This window comes from Bactrocera dorsalis, chromosome 2 (assembly GCF_023373825.1).
Source record: "Bactrocera dorsalis isolate Fly_Bdor chromosome 2, ASM2337382v1, whole genome shotgun sequence".
Taxonomy (NCBI): domain Eukaryota; kingdom Metazoa; phylum Arthropoda; class Insecta; order Diptera; family Tephritidae; genus Bactrocera; species Bactrocera dorsalis.
In genome coordinates, this window is record NC_064304.1 from 16792122 (window position 1) to 16808955 (window position 16834).

Below are 16834 nucleotides of genomic sequence, written 5' to 3' on the forward strand. Positions count from 1 at the left end.
ATGGTCATAAGTCCATATCTAGTCACCAGTGGTGAGTTGTTTTATGAATGTAGGGTTTGCGTTTTTAAGCATTATTCTTGCGACTTCTATTTAACGTAATTGTTGCATAAAGATCTGAGTTTTGGTGCGAGTATAGCAAGGAAACACTTCTTACCTAAAACATAAACAAAAATGTGTTGAGGTGTTCGATAAAGGGTGCTGTGATCCTCATAAACATATGTAGGTAGATGGATTACTCGGATAAGGCAAGTTCCGATGACTTCCCGACCTTTGCTGAATGCTTTGTGCGGTTCAAATACTTGTGTGGGTGTATCAGTATTTTCTTCTTTACTTGCGTAGATACCGGTTATAGCCGAGTTCCTTTCGCAATGTGACGCCAACTGCAGATTCCAAGTGAAGCCAGATCCTTCCCCACCTGGTCTTTCCAACGGATTGGAGGTCTTTCTTTGCTTCCCTCAGCAAGTACTGCATCGAATACTTTCAAAGCTGGAGTGTTTTGACCTAAGACCTAGCCAACCGCTATCTTTTAAATCGCCGATCATAATCATAAATTATCAGATGTAGTCATCGTCCATGCCTCTACATCATATAGCAGTTTGGTCTTTGTTTTTCTACACAGTACTCCCAGAAATTTTCTGCAGTATTTCCAAATAGGCAATAGGCAAATTACCAAATGACATAAGGGGTTCAAATTTCGCATGAACATTTAATTGTATGGGTTCGAATTGTCGGTGCATTAGAAATAAACAAGTCCGGATAAATTTTGATCAGACGATTAATAATTTAAGAACATTCCTCGTAAACGCCTGAACATCTTTGACCTTGATTAAAGGGTGAAATGTCATTTGTAATACATTTAGAAATTAACTTGGATTAGTTGGATAACTTGAGGAACTTCTGGTGAAACAACAGTGACATATGAAAAGGTATTTATCGATATTACCAGTTAGATTTTAACACATATTACAAGCATGAAAATATTCATTGTGGGAAGGAAAGTAGAAGTAGTTTCCACTGAAAATCTACTACCGGTTTTATGGACAGGAATAATTAAAGTTTTTTTACTATGGAGGAAATATACACATTTTGAGAGAAAAATTAAGAACAACTAAGATTCAAGAATTGCGTAAAAGTATAAGAAATCTAAATGCATAGAAAATTTGCAATAATTTGGGAAAGTTATACCATATATCTTCTATATATTGCTTATAAAAGTAATTGTTCATTTAAATATTCACCTCATTACAGAATCGAATCATGAAATCATATCGTCGACAACAGATGGCGCTAACCGACGTATTGATACGTCCAGCACAACCACGGAACAGCAGCGTTCAACTACTACTCTATCCAGCAGTGTGATGACACGAACCGAGAGTCAAACGTATGCGCCGCGAGAAACTACCGTACCTTATAGCGCCACTACGAGCATTGTCACGCAGCAACGGCAGACATCAACACCCACTTCGATCTACACGACCTCTACGCAACGAGCATCTACATCAACACTGACAACAACTACCAGCCAAGCAACGCCACCCCCTGAAATCCATTCCACAGCGACGGAACATCAAACCACACCATATGATATCGTACAGGTGTTTAGCGGTGGTGAAGGCGGCGAACGACATCATGGCGATGAAGATGAAAAATCAAATATGATCTTTAATGGTGAGCATACATCACTGCCGGAGGAACGACCACCTCCGCACATACCTTCACCACATGAAACACCGCCATACTATCAAATGCCACCACAACCGCCCACATATGGCAATAACTACCGCTCCAAGGGCAAGGGTGGTCGCGTCAACTCCATCGAAGAGGAGCGCACCGCTATGATAATCGGCATTGTCGCCGGCATACTGATAGCTGTAATACTGGTGATATTGTTGGTCTTGTGGCTGAAATCGACCGGTGATCGCAACTATAAAACGGAAGGAGAGAAAGCCGCTGCCTATGGACATAATCCCAATGCGGCATTGTTGGGTAATAGCAGTACCAACGGTTCCTATCATCAGCAGCGCCACCATGGGACACACCATCAGAGCAATGGGCATAATGCAAGCGGTGGTGGTGGAGGCGGCACTGGTGGCAGCGGTAGTGGCAGCATGCTCGGCGCAGCTGGTGTCAATAGTGGTGGTGTAGTCGGCTATGGTTGTATAAGTTCCGGCATAGCCAGTACCGGCGCCGATGGTCGCCCACAAATGGCCGGGCTAGTGCAACCTAAGCCGAAGAAACGAGATTCCAAGGATGTTAAGGAATGGTATGTGTAAATTGTTTTTGTTTGAATGAGGTCTGGGGCGATGGAGATTGTTAAATTCTTGGATTAACAGCGATGAGGTGTTGAGAAATGGAGTGGTTAAGTATTTTAATATTTAATTCAAATTAGCAATAATAAATTAACTAAATTTATGGAATACATATTTAGTCAAAGGCACACAAACACCTAAATGCAAACAAACAAACACATACACAAATACACTTAGTGAAATACGAAAGGGTTCAGAAAATAGTTCAGAGATACTCACGATGAGCGTGTATTTAGTAAAATAACAGTTATACGACACACGAAAGAATGTCTTTGCATACATAACGGTTATTACCTATGCGTAATTATGGGCGACAAAATATCGAAAACTCAATAAGAAATTATGGTATAAAAGCAAGCAAAAGCAATGGAAAGAAGTAACAACAACAAACAAACAGCCAACCAAAATAAAACAAAACCAACATCAAATATTTATGACAGTTTAAAATATATAATGTACTAACACTTGATTATTCTAATATTAATATTAACAAGTTGAACAATAAGATAACAAAACAAACAAATAAAACTCATATGTATGTATGTATATGTAATGTACAAAAAAAGCAAAACGAAAGAGATAATAATCATGAGGTGCATCAGCGGCAGTTTCAGCAATGGGACAAGAGAATTGATCACTTTATCCCAAAGGATAAAAAAAAAACTAATTTTTGCTGTAGAAATTCTCAAAAGGTCCTCAGCATTGTTTCTCGAGTACAATAAAAGCAATTGTTAGCAGACCTCGGCAGCACTTCGGCTTTTTTTAAGAATTATCGACTACTTATGTTATAAAGTCCTTTTGGAGATGAGTGCTTACATTGAGGTTTTTGCAAAATATTCTTTTAGTTGTCACTGTTCTCAGCTGAAATACTAATATGTCATAGAAATAATAAAAACCTATAAATGAATTATGATATCGAGATTTAAAGTAAATTTTCAAAGAGATTTTTTGTAGCTCAATTTTTTTGAGAGTTTTTTCTTAATAATATTAACCGTTATTGCTTTCATTTGAAAAAATCTACTTTATACAAGTATATATGAATATTGGGTTAATGTATCTATTTTGCTGTAAAATCTGTGAGTTTATTCCAGAATTCCGGTCCAGTGGGTTGAACTCATTTACTCGATATACTATATTGTACTATATATGTATGTAATGATCACATGTATATTGTCTGTTTCGGCTGCTGATGTTCGGAGTGAATCCAAGTATTATTTTGTGTTATAAAGCAGTATACAAATCCAATGGGTTTCTTTGTTGAAAAGTCCGTTAGAAACAAGTGTATGGTTTAAGTTGTGTATTAGTGAGCAGGAAAATACAGTGGCCATATATGCGTATGAATATAATACTATAATGTAAAGTACATATATTTAGAATAAAATAAACTATAAAGAAATGTATGGAAACATTGAAAGTTGTCATGTGAGTTAGGAAAGACATCAAAATTGATTCAATTAGGTTGACAAAGTGACGATGGTTTATTAAATAGACGAACAAATACACATAAATATACTAGAAACAGTGTTGGCAATAATAATAAACACAAATAAAATAGCAAAGCATTACAAAAAAAGTTTTAGAAAATGATTGCCGTCTAACGGTGAAAATCTATGGCTTAATAAATTATATAAAAATACATAAATAGGCAAAAAAAAACAAAACAATACCAAGTAGTTCCAAAATCAAGCAAATCTCTATGAATATTTAACCAAATTTGATTCGTTGAATTCTTCATGTAAAGTTACAACAAGAAAAAGGAAAAATTAAAAACTTAAATATATATATACATATAACAAATGTGGTGCTGTAATAATGTAATACTTAGTCCCAAATTTTTAAAAACTAAATTCAAGATATTTAATTTAGTAAAAGAAAAACTCATAACTTAATGCTACAAACCAAAAGTAAAATACTATATCAAGCAACTTTAATGAAGGCACTTATTATAGTGATATACAAAACACATATTATAAATATAATGACAGAGAATCCGTGACAAAAAATTAAATTTAAAACTAACCATACTGAAACTAAATAATATTATAATATTAACTATTGGCTTTGACACTGCAATTACTACAACAAATGGAAACAGAAGGTAAACAACACTGTGCTGGACGACTCTCTAGACGCGATTTACACGTCACACGCCGATTTACACACGCTCAGTCATTCGGTCGAATAGCTCAAATTCACGCAAACACAAAATGGCGGGCTTACTGCACTTACTTGTATCGTTCACTACACACTTTAACACACACACACACATCTTAACTAAGCTACTCACGCGCATACATATATAGCTCATTATTTGATCTCTCGTATCCGACGCCGCGTTGCGTTCTCTTTGTATGCATGAAGGGTATGAAGGTAATATTGCCAGTGTTCACCGTATTTAACTTTTTTACAATATTTATTATACAAAAAAGACGCCGTGAGAACTTATAACAGCTATTAGAATGCTAAATATTTTACAACAACAAATGCGTGTTTGTATATCGTTTTTTGATGCTAAATACAATAGAGATTTTTTTGTGTTGGTTTTTTAAGAATTTTTGAAAGACTTTTTGTCTACACTTAGACTTAAATAAAATGCTTAACTCGGACATATCAAATGCAAAATAAGACATTTTGAAATGCAAACATTTTACTAAAACTAAGCAAAATAAATATAAATTAAAGCACACAAAAATGAAACATACAAACATACAAACATACATACACGTCATCACTTACAGCAAGCGACTGTTCGCATCCCATTAATCCTTATTCAGTTTGAGGCAACGTCATCAGCAGTTATGTACATATATATTTTTTATTTTTTCATTGCATGAGAGTTATGTATTTGCATATCACTTTTACATGAGAAGGAAATGTAAATTCAAACCAATCTAACCTAACTTAATTTTTTTGTGAAAAAAATTTTAATATGAATATAACCTTTGAAGCATTTTTTGTTTGCAAAAAATAGTAATTACCTCGGTTATTAATATTTTTGCACAAATGCGTCACTGCGCAAAAAACATAATGCATTAAAAGTTAATTGAATTAATAGTGCAATTTTTATTTTTTAATCCAGAAAATAATCAATAGAAATAATTTCTGATTCCAAATAGCGGATTGAAAGAATTAAATATTAATATTAATCTCAAGAATCCCATTAATATTAGCGAAATCTATTAAAAAAATAATAATTACTAAATTTAATATAACAAGTCTTAAAATATTAAAGAAAACCATTTCCATATTTAATTTCGATTTTGAAAATTCAAATTACAATATACATACAATATTTTAATTAAAAAATTCGTAACCCTAACCTATTTGACCGTTAACATTATATAAGAGGTCTTAAAATATTATACTTTACTTATCCACTTTGTAAAATTCATTGTAGTTTTTCAGTAGTAAATCTTTCCTTTTTAAAATATTTTTTTATTTTTTACACCAATTTTTAAATAAAAAAAATTCAAATTTTTAATACTAAAATAAATTTCTAATTAAAAAAAAATTCCAATATTTAATTTCGATTAAAAATTTTTTTAATTAAAAAAATCATAACCCTGACCTATTTGACTGTTAACATTTCATTTCTGTTAATTTGTGAGCCGAAATACTTAACATTACATTCTCCGCAATAAAAATTCAACAGGTGGCTGTTAGTATTACATTTTCTGCTAGACTGCATTAAATCGGAAATTTCCTATGTGTTCAGATTTCTTCAACAAAAAAATGCGAATTATAGATAGATAAACTGCCAATTCGTAATTAACATCTGCAAATCCAAATAACATATGAATATTCAAAAATACTTTAAAGGAAACAAATTTTGAAACATTGATATTACAGTCACAAAGAAATATAGCATTGAATATTAAAAAAATAATGAAAATGAACTTTTTTTTATTCAATTCGGAGACATTTTTTAAGTAAAAATGTTATAATTTCTTTGTTTCTCTTTTTTTTGACTCAACCTTTACTCTGTAAACCCCCATATGATATTCCTATAAAAATACTATGACAACCTGTAATTTATATCTTCTCCATATACGAGTTAATATTTATTTCATACACTTGTTTCAAGAAGTGTAATAAGAAGAACATAATGGTATAGAGCTTAAAACATTTTTTTATTTTAAATCTAAATAGTAATTATAATTATGTATATTAAAAATTATAATTTTTAACACCATATTTTAAATGCTTTCACTCGCCAGAATAACCCATCAACTCCGCAGTACTCACCAACACACAAAAGTTCTGACATTTCTTAAATTCATCTCGACACATAAATTTAAACTAAACACTTTATCAAACGAATAAAAAATAAAAAATGTTGACTTAAAAAATAAAATTTAATAACAATTATTATTACATAAATTATTGCATTAAACAAGTATCTAAAGATTTGTGCACCCAAAATTGTCGTTGAAATCACAAAGCAATTTAAATTTTTCCGAAATTCTCTTTGCAAGTTATTATTAATTAATGTACACGATGGAATCATACACAATGGAACAGTAATTGCAAAAAATGCATAAAACAATACCTTATATTTTATTACGATATCTTATTGTTGCAATGTATGTATGTACTTAGAAAAAGTATAAAATTTAAAAAAGTATACAAAACACTTGAATTTTCTCCTAATAATTTCAAATGAAAAAAACAAATATACATACATATACATAAACATATATAAATAACGTTGTGGTTGCCACATATTTTGGAATCCATGCAATTTTACCTCCGAAAAACATGCAACACGCGACTATACCTACGTAATCACGCCCAGTTATGATATTGCACAAGAAAATCTGCATTTATTGATATTTTCATTCCAAGCAATTACCCGAAAGATAAATACAACCAACATTTCATGTAAATATTTTATGCATGGAAGCCAACAATAGCGAAAGGGAGTGCAAATGTGAGTTATGAAATGAGAGGCTTTTAGTCAATCTAAGTTTATTAATAGAATATAAAAATAAACTTTTTTTCGGTTAATGGTGTAACATAAGAGTGTACACGGTTTCGGTTTTTAATGGTTTTTGATAATTAATACTTTACTTGTCAAGTGAAGTCACTATGACACGAGCCTCTTTAAATTGATTAATTAACATCTAATAATTTTAAATTAGACGATTTATGCCAAATTAAGTTCGTAAAGTAATCGGTCAGTATAACCCAAAGTCATTGTGACGGGTTAAGCCTAAGAAACCAAAAACTGCAACAGCTTTTAGCCATAAAGCAGGTGCATGACGTACCTCTATACTAGCTTACCAAACATATTTTATCGATAAATGAGCGGATCTACAAATGTTAATTCGTCTTCGAGCGGCACTGAGTTGTCACATTTTGCAATTTAGTTTCTACGTTGTATTTTTACTTTTAAGTTGCTGTAAGTTTTATTCAGCTAAAAAAATATAAGTAAATAAGGCGGAATCTAAGCTAATTTTCACAAACGATCTACCACAGCGCTTTTCCAGCAAAATGTTACTCATACGCACTTGCTGTCCCTGAAAGCATGCAATTGTGTACAGCTGAATTCATTAGTATTTTGAAATAATTTGTAAAAAAATATATTGTTTTTCGTTTTTTTTTTAATTTAAGAATGTGCTAATAATATGAACATTTACTTATTTGTATAATTCAAACGGAATAACCAAAATGTATGTATGTAACATTGATTAACAAGTATTAGCTTAAACAATATATTTAGGTAAAAAGTATAGAAGTGAAACTAGGAAAGTAAAACAAGCAGCAACAACAACAATACAGCTATATACCAAACGTATATAGACAGGAAACAAAAATGTTATGTACACATATATTTAGAGTGTCGACTTACACGTATGTAAATGTATTTGTATGCAGTATAAATTCATACATAAATAAATATATATGAATATGTAAGCTGATAAATGATAATACATAGTGACGGTTTGGAGTGTTAATAAATTGACAAATTCTCACTTGTATTCTGAAGTACATATGTAACTTTACTCTAACAACCATATATAGGCTTAAACCCATTGTTATTTATTATTATAACTACATATATATACATTAAAATAAAAAAAAAATGTGTAAAAAAAATATCAACTAAATATATATATATGAATATATGTATGCATATACACACTTGCCATACATACAAACACATATTTAATTAAACACGTGAACTCACACACACACATTATAAAGTACTTACATACACACGCATATACTTACATATATAGGCCGCATATAACGAATGGCAATACAAGTGACGCGATAAGTTGAATAGACACAAATAAATTAAAATATATATACATAGGTACATGCGACTAAATTACACAAACAACATATATATATATATATATACATTAATATATAGTATATACATATATGAATACAATGTATGGTATATCGTATGTAGCGGCAGTGATTGTTAAATTGCTTTGTTTGTTTGTATTAGATTTTATAATTTATAATAATAAAAAAAGATGATGAAGAAAACAGAATGACTGATAAATCGCAAATAAAAAGTAAATCTAATAACAAATAAATAATAATAATAAATAATATTTATTGAAAACATTCTTGTTTCTTACAGTACGAATAATTAGGTAAGATCTTAGGAATTAGTTGCAAATGAAAATCGAAGATCTGCGCATATTTTCTAAGTATTTCCTATTACAACGACATCAAATTCATAAGGAATACGGGCGTTCCGCGAAATCAAGTGCATTCGTTTGTAGCTCTGCGTCGCATTTTTTTTCTGTTTAATCTGGTCAACCACAATTCGTTTTTATATGGAAAATGCTCGAGAATTTAAAGAAAACATTTATATTTTTTCCTCTATATACGGTATTAAATCATAAAATGTATATAAAATTTATACGAACTTCTTTATTACTTCTATATGTTGAGAATGTTTACTACATACGAGTATAATGCATTTATAAGACCGCAAATATCGGTCAATGTGTGACAGACAGACCTTTTCCTGACGATGGTATGTCTGTGGGCTGAATCGTGTCTATACTTTCCTTAGTTCCCATATACCTAATATAAAGATGTTCGAACTTTTGGGGATCTTTATAAAACATCGGCTAACATGTGAGTGATCTCAATGGAAATTAAAGAGCATATTTTACCCATAATAAAGGCTTATTATGTTGACCAATCGTGAGTGCACTATTCGCAACACCATCAGCCATATTAAGACCCAGTATTCATTCATTATTGGATAATATTCGACCGAATAGACCACGTTCAGCGTTCACGTTCAGTGAAAAAATAAATGAAGCAGCCATAACTGAGAGTGCACACTAAGACCGTGGAGAATGGATTCGGCGCCGTTCACAACAACTCACTCACTCGTCTAGATTTTAAATTGAAATAGTACAAAATACAAATGGTGCAAGAATGAAAGCCGCTCTACCTTCTTAAGCGACAGCTCTTCGCTCTATGAAAAGTTCCAAAAGATCCGACGTTTTCGAGGCTCATTTATGGCTCAATGGGTATGTAAACAAGCAAAATTGCCGCACTTGGAACCAAGAGCAACCTGAAGAGATTCAAGAGCTGTCGTTTCATCCAGAACAAACAACGGTTTGGTGTGGTTTGTGGGCTCACTCTTTAAAATTGCTTGGATTCCGAATTTCTGATTGTCGTTTTCCACCTTTGGGTGTTTCCCTGGCTTTTATTCTTCCAATTTACTATGGAAAATGTTCGCTTGCACCCTAACATAGCCCTTCCTTACTTGTTTTTCTATAACATTCTGAAAAATTTTGCCTAAGAGAAACAATGTAGGTCTAAAACCGGTTTCGAGGCGCTTTTAAGTAAAGTTTAATTTTACGGATTTTAAACATTTTTGCCAGGTTTTGAGATATCCGGGTGAACTTTAATACAAACATATCTGCATTTGAACATAATACTGATCATTTGTAAGAATCGGTCAGATCGAACAATGTACTTGTTATATGACATATTTGGCACACAAACGATTAATTACAAATTTACAATTTTCGTAATGGACCATAAAAAATTGTAATTTTGACAAATATTTAAAACTGCGGATCTCGCATTTGCGGCTAGCGACGCGTAAAGAATAAGGCGGCTTTTTATTTTTTTATAATGAATTATGTACTTTTCTGTACTTCTTTTTCAAAAGTTTAAATTTTGAAAATTCATAACTCCAAAATTTTCAATATTGAGTCTAAATAAAAATATACACGTCCAATATTTTGACTCAAAGAACACAAAAAAATATTTTGTACGAAAAAATGTATGAATGTAAATACAATAAAGTTGCTAAAACTTTTTTATGAGATCTCTTGAGTAAATTTGGCATGTATTATAGTCTAAAAAAAAGCTATAATCTCCGAAAATACTATTGTTCAGATCGGACCACTATAGCATATATGTATGTAGCTGTCATTTAAATTCAAGATAAAGATCTTTTTCTTCATTATGTAACCTTAATTTCACTTGAAAGTTGTTTATATCAAATATATATTAGAAAGAACTAGCAAAGCATTTTCCGTTGGAAGCACGCTGTTGCGGTTGTATTTTACATTTGAGCTATACGTAGATATTTATTTGTATATAGTTGCTTTTTGCTTCCGTGAAGGGTATTATAGTTTCGGTGCAGTGAGAGTTAACTTTTTTCTTGTTTTCATCATCGAGCAGTGGGTCGGGCCGTTATCAGTAGTCTAAATATGTATAATAAATATAATATGTATTTATGCCCAGCAGTCAATATAAGAAGACATACGCGCTTAATAAAAATCTTCTTCAAATTAAAAAAGGTATTTCAGATAAGGTTTTTTTCATTTAGTTTTCGAATATGAAACTTCTGTTTTTCTCTTTATGTAGAAATATTTTATATAATGTAAAATTAAAAAAAAAAAAAAACTTTTTGCATATATCGATAATTCTATACCCCTACAACTTCAATATATTATAAAATTTTATATTATTATTTTTGGAGTTGCAGGCTTCTCTGGTGTAGGCGTCCAGCTTTACCAGTTTATTATTAAAAATACTTTTCTCAAATGGGTATTTTTCGAATTTGCTTCGGTGATTACATGGAGAAAAACGTCTGTATGTTTTGTATATATATACATACAATGAACGAACATTTTTTTTTATCGGACTTTAGTAATCACCAAAATTTTGAGTAAAACTCCAACGTTTTTTTTCAAATAATAATTTAATGTTCTAAGGTCAGAATGATTACTATAGTTTTTTTTGGCGCTCCGGCAGATATCATTAGTAGTAGTAGCTTGAAAAACATTTGATTAAAAACATTAGTGTGAATTCATAAAGTACTTTTAAATATATCTTTCAAATTTTAAAACAATTGATTCAGTGTCTTTTTGATTTTTATTTCCCAAAAACGCCTAAGTGCCTTAAGGGGTTAGGGGTAGTCAGAGGCACGAGAGATTTCAGTATTTTTGTTTTGCTATTAAATCATGTTATTTTACAAAAGTAGTAATATGGCATTATTATAGGATGTGTTAACTTGAAGTCACGAAAATTTCAAAAAAAAAATTTATTTCCAAAGTTATAGTTGTTTTTGTTGACCCTGTTCCAAAAAAAGGTACTTGCGGTGACAAGCATAAGTCCTTGGAGATTCATCTAAAAACAATCGGACAAAAAACATTAGTTTTATAAATAGATAATCCCGGGCCTGATCGAAGGATTTTTTTTTTCAAAATTAACAAAATGGCGGCCTCAGGAAATTTTTTTCTAAATTTTTGCGAAAAAATCAACAGTTAATTGGTCTTAAAAAATCGAAATTTTCGAAAAAATAAAAATCCTTCGATCAGGCCCGAGTTTATTATGTATTCTAAAAGCTGTGTAAATTTCATTAAAATCTACTGAGTGGTTTTCGAGTTACAGTTGTCACCGGTTCAAAAAAAATAGTTTTCAGAAAAACGCGTTTAAAGTTTGTCTTCTTACTTAGAAGTGCCCGAGCTCTCCTTGTTATTTGTCGAATAACTCAAAAACTAATTGTCGGATCAACGTGAAATTTTCAGGGAATATTTTTAAGATATTACACTTAACGAAAATGCATTTTTTAATTAATTTTTTGAAAATTCTAACTACCCCTAACCTCTTAAGTTATTTGGTCTAACACACTAAATACATTTGGGTGTAACAAATAAACAAACTACCGTTAGCTAATTTAATCGGATTTTATTTCACTTTATGAAACACATTTCCATATGCATATGTACATACATAACATAGTTGTACGTATGTACATACATACATATGTATGTCCATGCACATATGCATAGGTGAGTCGTAGGTGAGATTGTAAGTTGATTACATTCGCTTTAGAGCTGATAACACAAAGAGCAGTTTGTTTATTTATACTCATTGTACTTGACATTGCGCTAGAAGCGAGCGAGCGATCGGCTGATGTGTAGTCAAGTGGTAGAATTTCAGTCAGAACTAAATACTCACCGCGATAGGTTAGTAAGTCAGTCCGTTTTGATTTTGCGTAAAATCAACAGATTTTATCACAATTGCAATAAAATGCAATTCGTAGCATCTGGTAAGCTTTATTTGCATTTACACGTATGAGGGTATGTGTTTTTCACATTTCAATTACGTATAGAGCATCCCCATCGACGATTCAATCCATTGATTGGTAGTTGGGTGTTGGTGAGTCCACATCGCATGCGGCGACCATGGACGGGGCAACAGGAGGCGCCACAGAAAAGCAACATACCCGATTTTGATCCCACTAACCCACTTAGTCCAGGCGTGGCGCGACCAAATGGCACCGTATGTTATGGAAAACAAACAAATACACAATTTACATATAATTGCATGATTTTGTGTGTATGTAGGTGAATCCGGTATATACAGGAACATTTGTATTCACAAATGACTTTCCGGCTTTGATGGAGGACAATCCGGTACCACCACCGTCAGATGATCCCCTATTTCAAGTGTCGGAGGCAAGAGGTACTTGTCGAGTTATGTGCTTTCATCCCAAATCGAATGTAACACTGCCACAGATGACCGTCGGCGAAATAATTGCCGTTATAGATGAGTGCGTATTCAATGCCACATGGAACAATTATAAATCTATTAATTCATAATTGTGTTTTTATTCAACACAGATGGATCAAACAGTTCAATGAATTGAGTAAAAAATTCCTCTGGGTACAGGTGTTTGAGAACAAGGGTGCTGCTATGGGTTGTTCGAATCCACATCCTCACTGCCAAATATGGTGCTGCTCATTCCTACCTACGGAACCACAAATCAAAGACGAACGATTGCGCAATTACTACACCAAGAATGGCCGACCATTGTTGTCAGATTACGTGAAACGAGAGTTAGAACGTAAGGAACGTATTGTTGTCGAGAATCCCGATTGGTTAGTTGTGGTGCCTTTTTGGGCTGCTTGGCCCTTTGAGACTCTACTTATATCCAGAAATGACAACAAACGCATAAGTGATGTTACTTTAACTCAGCGAGAGAATTTGGCGAAAGTTATAAAGGAATTAACAACTAAATATGATAACTTATTCCAATGCTCCTTTCCATACTCAATGGGTTTTCATGGTGCTCCTACTGGCGAAGCCACCGGCGTTGACACGTCTCATTGGACACTTCACGCACTTTACTACCCGCCTCTATTGCGCTCTGCCACTGTGCGCAAATTCATGGTCGGGTTCGAATTACTGAATGAGGCGCAACGCGATTTGACACCGGAGCAAGCAGCCCAACGTCTGCGTGAAATTGATGGCGTTAAACATTATTCGGCAAATTAATAAAAAAAAATTAAAAAATAATAATAATAAATAAATAAAGAATATACAGATATGCATATAATTATTATATATATATTTATATTATATATATGTATGTATATATATAAATTATGTGAAACGGTGTAGTTAAGTTCGATTAACAGGGAAGTAACCATCTTATATTTATTTTTAGCGAGAAAAAGTTAAATGTATAAATGATTTATGATAGAACCAAAGACAAAATAATAAAAATATTAGTTTTCCAATTTGTTAATATATTGAATATTTATTGTTTCATACATAGAAAGCACATATGCACATCAATATGCGTGTATAATGTAAATTTAATTTAACCTACTATCTAAAAGTCTGTCTTTGCTTTGAATATATATGAATATATTATTGAAAACATTATTTGCACAACTCTGTTCTTGTATTACTTGCTAATCACGTAGACACCTATTGCTATAACAATAATCGCCGCAACTTCTATAACAATTTAATAACATTACATTGAACACCCTTACTAACAAAGCTACATTAAATACTCTTGTAATACATTGGTAAATAACGCAACAAATATCAGACAGATAAAATGCTTCGCTTTGTATGTCCATCCATACACATAATAATGCGAAGGGGAGTTAATTCCATAAATATAGTATATTCTTGCTCCAATAAATATAGTCAAGATCCAATGTTATAAATGGCACGTTTACCTAATTGAGCATTCAAATTTCAAATAGAAAGTTCCATATAGATAATTTATCTCGAACTTAAAATTTCTTCATGACAGCGCGACTTTCAAGTGCTTGCATTTCACTTAGTAGCAAAGCAACATTATAACGCAGTTGATGAAACATTGACAGTGGAAATTCCAGTGTGCGGTAACGACCATCGGGTAATTGAAAATGTAATATGATAGTCGGCGCATTGATACTGCCATTGCACGTGCTGCCACAAAAATGAAATAAAAATAAAAAAGTATTAAAATATTTAAAAAGTTAAGGCATACATACCCTTCTCCTAGTGATATGTTGATGCGCCATTGCAGGTTCTTTGGTTTGGAACGTGTTGTCTTGGCCTCAATGAAATTCTTCGTTAACGAGGCACGATGGTTATACAATACTTTACTTAAGTCTTCAACGCATTCATCAGTAAATCTACATATTGGAATATAATTGAAAAGGGGACATTGAAGTTTTTGTTTTGCAAAATTTACTAACCTCAGTTCCTTAAGGCAGTCTCGTAGTTCGTGGTCTTTAACAATACCCTTTGGCGTACGCAAAAATATTTGCATAATTTGCAGCACGGCTGCGAACAATTCACAAAAGTTATCTGGAATGTCTTGGCCAGAATGTGTAAGTTTAGTCAACTCCAAGTCTAATTCTTCCGGTGAACACTTCGAACTCTCCAAATAATGAACAGAAACTTTAATAAGCACCCGAAGTACTGGCTTTGTTAATTGCGGAAAATATTTGACATAGGGGCGTACGGTTCGCACCATGGTATATCTAAAGTTTGAGGACATTTTTCTGGACGTATCGCTTTTTTTGCAAAATTAGAAAATCTAGTTGAATTTCACTGATTTTATTTGTAGTTTCTTACGACTTTTGTTTTGTGTACGAAACAGCTGTGTAATAAGCGTAGCCAGATGACCGGTATATTATTTTTTTATGTGACGTTTGCATTATCCTAGACACAAACCAATTAGTTAGGGCACAAATACAATATTACTTCTAATACGACTTATGCACTATGTCGTAACATATCTTAACATAGATTACAAATGCCATTTAACGTGTTGTGACAACCTGAGATAGGAGCATAAAAATCTTTAATTATTATTTTATTGTCAAAATTATTATGAAAAAAAAAACATTTGTTGGGGCTTTGTTAATAATCATACAGTAGAGAAAATGGAATATTGGAAGTAGATTGTTACCAACTATAACAGAACTCTAATCTATAAACCTTCAGAACCGGAACTATCATTCGTTTAAAATAATAAATAATGATAGCTTCGTCAGCACCGAAAATATATACCCTTCATAGGCGAAGTATAAACGAGTATAAACAAGTTTTTATCTTGATTTTGATCGAACAGTTTGTATGGCGGAAGTATAGTGGTTCAATCTGAACTTGATCTACACCGAAGCCATATCAGTTGTTGTTGTTGTAGCGGCTGAAATCATTCTGCCGGGTTGACAGTCTTTGGCTGGATAAAAATCTATGTCGGTCTGGTTGTGTGGCGGAACTTTAGTGGTCCGATCTGAACTTTGTCTGGTGCATTTTTCACAGATAAAATTTTAAATTTAAAAGAGTATAAAAAAAAGGAAGTTGTAGCTGTGCCTTGGACAATAATTTGTATGACAGCTACATACGTATATCCTATAGTAGTCCAATATCGGCGGTTCCAACAAACCAGCAGTTTCTCTGGGAGAAAAGGACGGGAGTAAAATTTTAGATCAATATCTTAAAAAGGAAGAACTAGCTTCGTACATACTGACGGACATACATAGCTAAATCGACTTAGTTCGCCACGTTGTTCATTTGTAAATGTATGTATATAATAATATACCTAGAGCATAAAAAGAAATACAAATTAACGAGAACTCATACTTTCCATTTTAAGTTTGGTCTAAGTAAGCATAACGAAACTGAATTTACTATATATCCGGTTCTTGAGAGATCAGTCATTGAATATGTAGTGAATTCTAAAATGTGTAAGTACCGTTGACGAGTACACAAAGAGAAATCAG

General features: G+C 32.4%; 3 protein-coding genes across 5 annotated transcripts in view; 2 read left to right on the plus strand and 1 right to left on the minus strand.

The window, feature by feature from the left end:
* LOC105222809 (neurexin-1) overlaps positions 1–5844 on the plus strand; it is a 33347-nt gene extending 27503 nt beyond the window's left edge. For all 3 annotated transcript variants that reach the window (XM_019989145.3, XM_011200287.4, XM_011200288.4), the window contains exon 20: positions 1249–5844. In XM_019989145.3, coding sequence (XP_019844704.2) covers positions 1249–2276 — 1028 coding nt within the window. In that variant the 3' untranslated portion in view covers positions 2277–5844. The remainder of the gene's footprint in view (positions 1–1248) is intronic.
* A 6859-nt stretch (positions 5845–12703) lies between these two features.
* LOC105222808 (probable galactose-1-phosphate uridylyltransferase) lies at positions 12704–14495 on the plus strand. The gene is made up of 4 exons (XM_011200286.3): positions 12704–12864; positions 12928–13097; positions 13163–13368; positions 13439–14495. The coding sequence occupies exons 1-4, from the start codon at positions 12729–12731 to the stop codon at positions 14091–14093; spliced, it is 1167 nt and encodes a 388-aa protein (XP_011198588.1). The 5' UTR covers positions 12704–12728; the 3' UTR covers positions 14094–14495.
* Positions 14331–15713, minus strand: LOC105222807 (COMM domain-containing protein 5). The gene is made up of 3 exons (XM_011200285.4): positions 15299–15713; positions 15092–15235; positions 14331–15026 (listed from the first exon to the last, which is right to left on the minus strand). Exons 1-3 carry the CDS (start codon positions 15601–15603, stop codon positions 14849–14851), a joined length of 627 nt encoding a protein of 208 aa, XP_011198587.1. The 5' UTR covers positions 15604–15713; the 3' UTR covers positions 14331–14848.
* Between the last annotated feature and the right edge of the window lie 1121 nt (positions 15714–16834).

Bases quoted from the DNA above. Each gene is read 5' to 3' on its own strand.
- LOC105222808 (XM_011200286.3), top strand. From the start codon at position 12,729: ATGTGTAGTCAAGTGGTAGAATTTCAGTCAGAACTAAATACTCACCGC. The intron at 13,098-13,162 runs GTATGTTATGGA...GTGTGTATGTAG, and splicing joins TGGCGCGACCAAATGGCACC to GTGAATCCGGTATATACAGG. The intron at 13,369-13,438 runs GTGCGTATTCAA...TATTCAACACAG, and splicing joins ATAATTGCCGTTATAGATGA to ATGGATCAAACAGTTCAATG.
- LOC105222807 (XM_011200285.4), bottom strand. From the start codon at position 15,603: ATGTCCTCAAACTTTAGATATACCATGGTGCGAACCGTACGCCCCTAT. The intron at 15,236-15,298 runs GTTAGTAAATTT...TCCAATATGTAG, and splicing joins GACTGCCTTAAGGAACTGAG to ATTTACTGATGAATGCGTTG. The intron at 15,027-15,091 runs GTATGTATGCCT...TTTTTGTGGCAG, and splicing joins AACATATCACTAGGAGAAGG to CACGTGCAATGGCAGTATCA.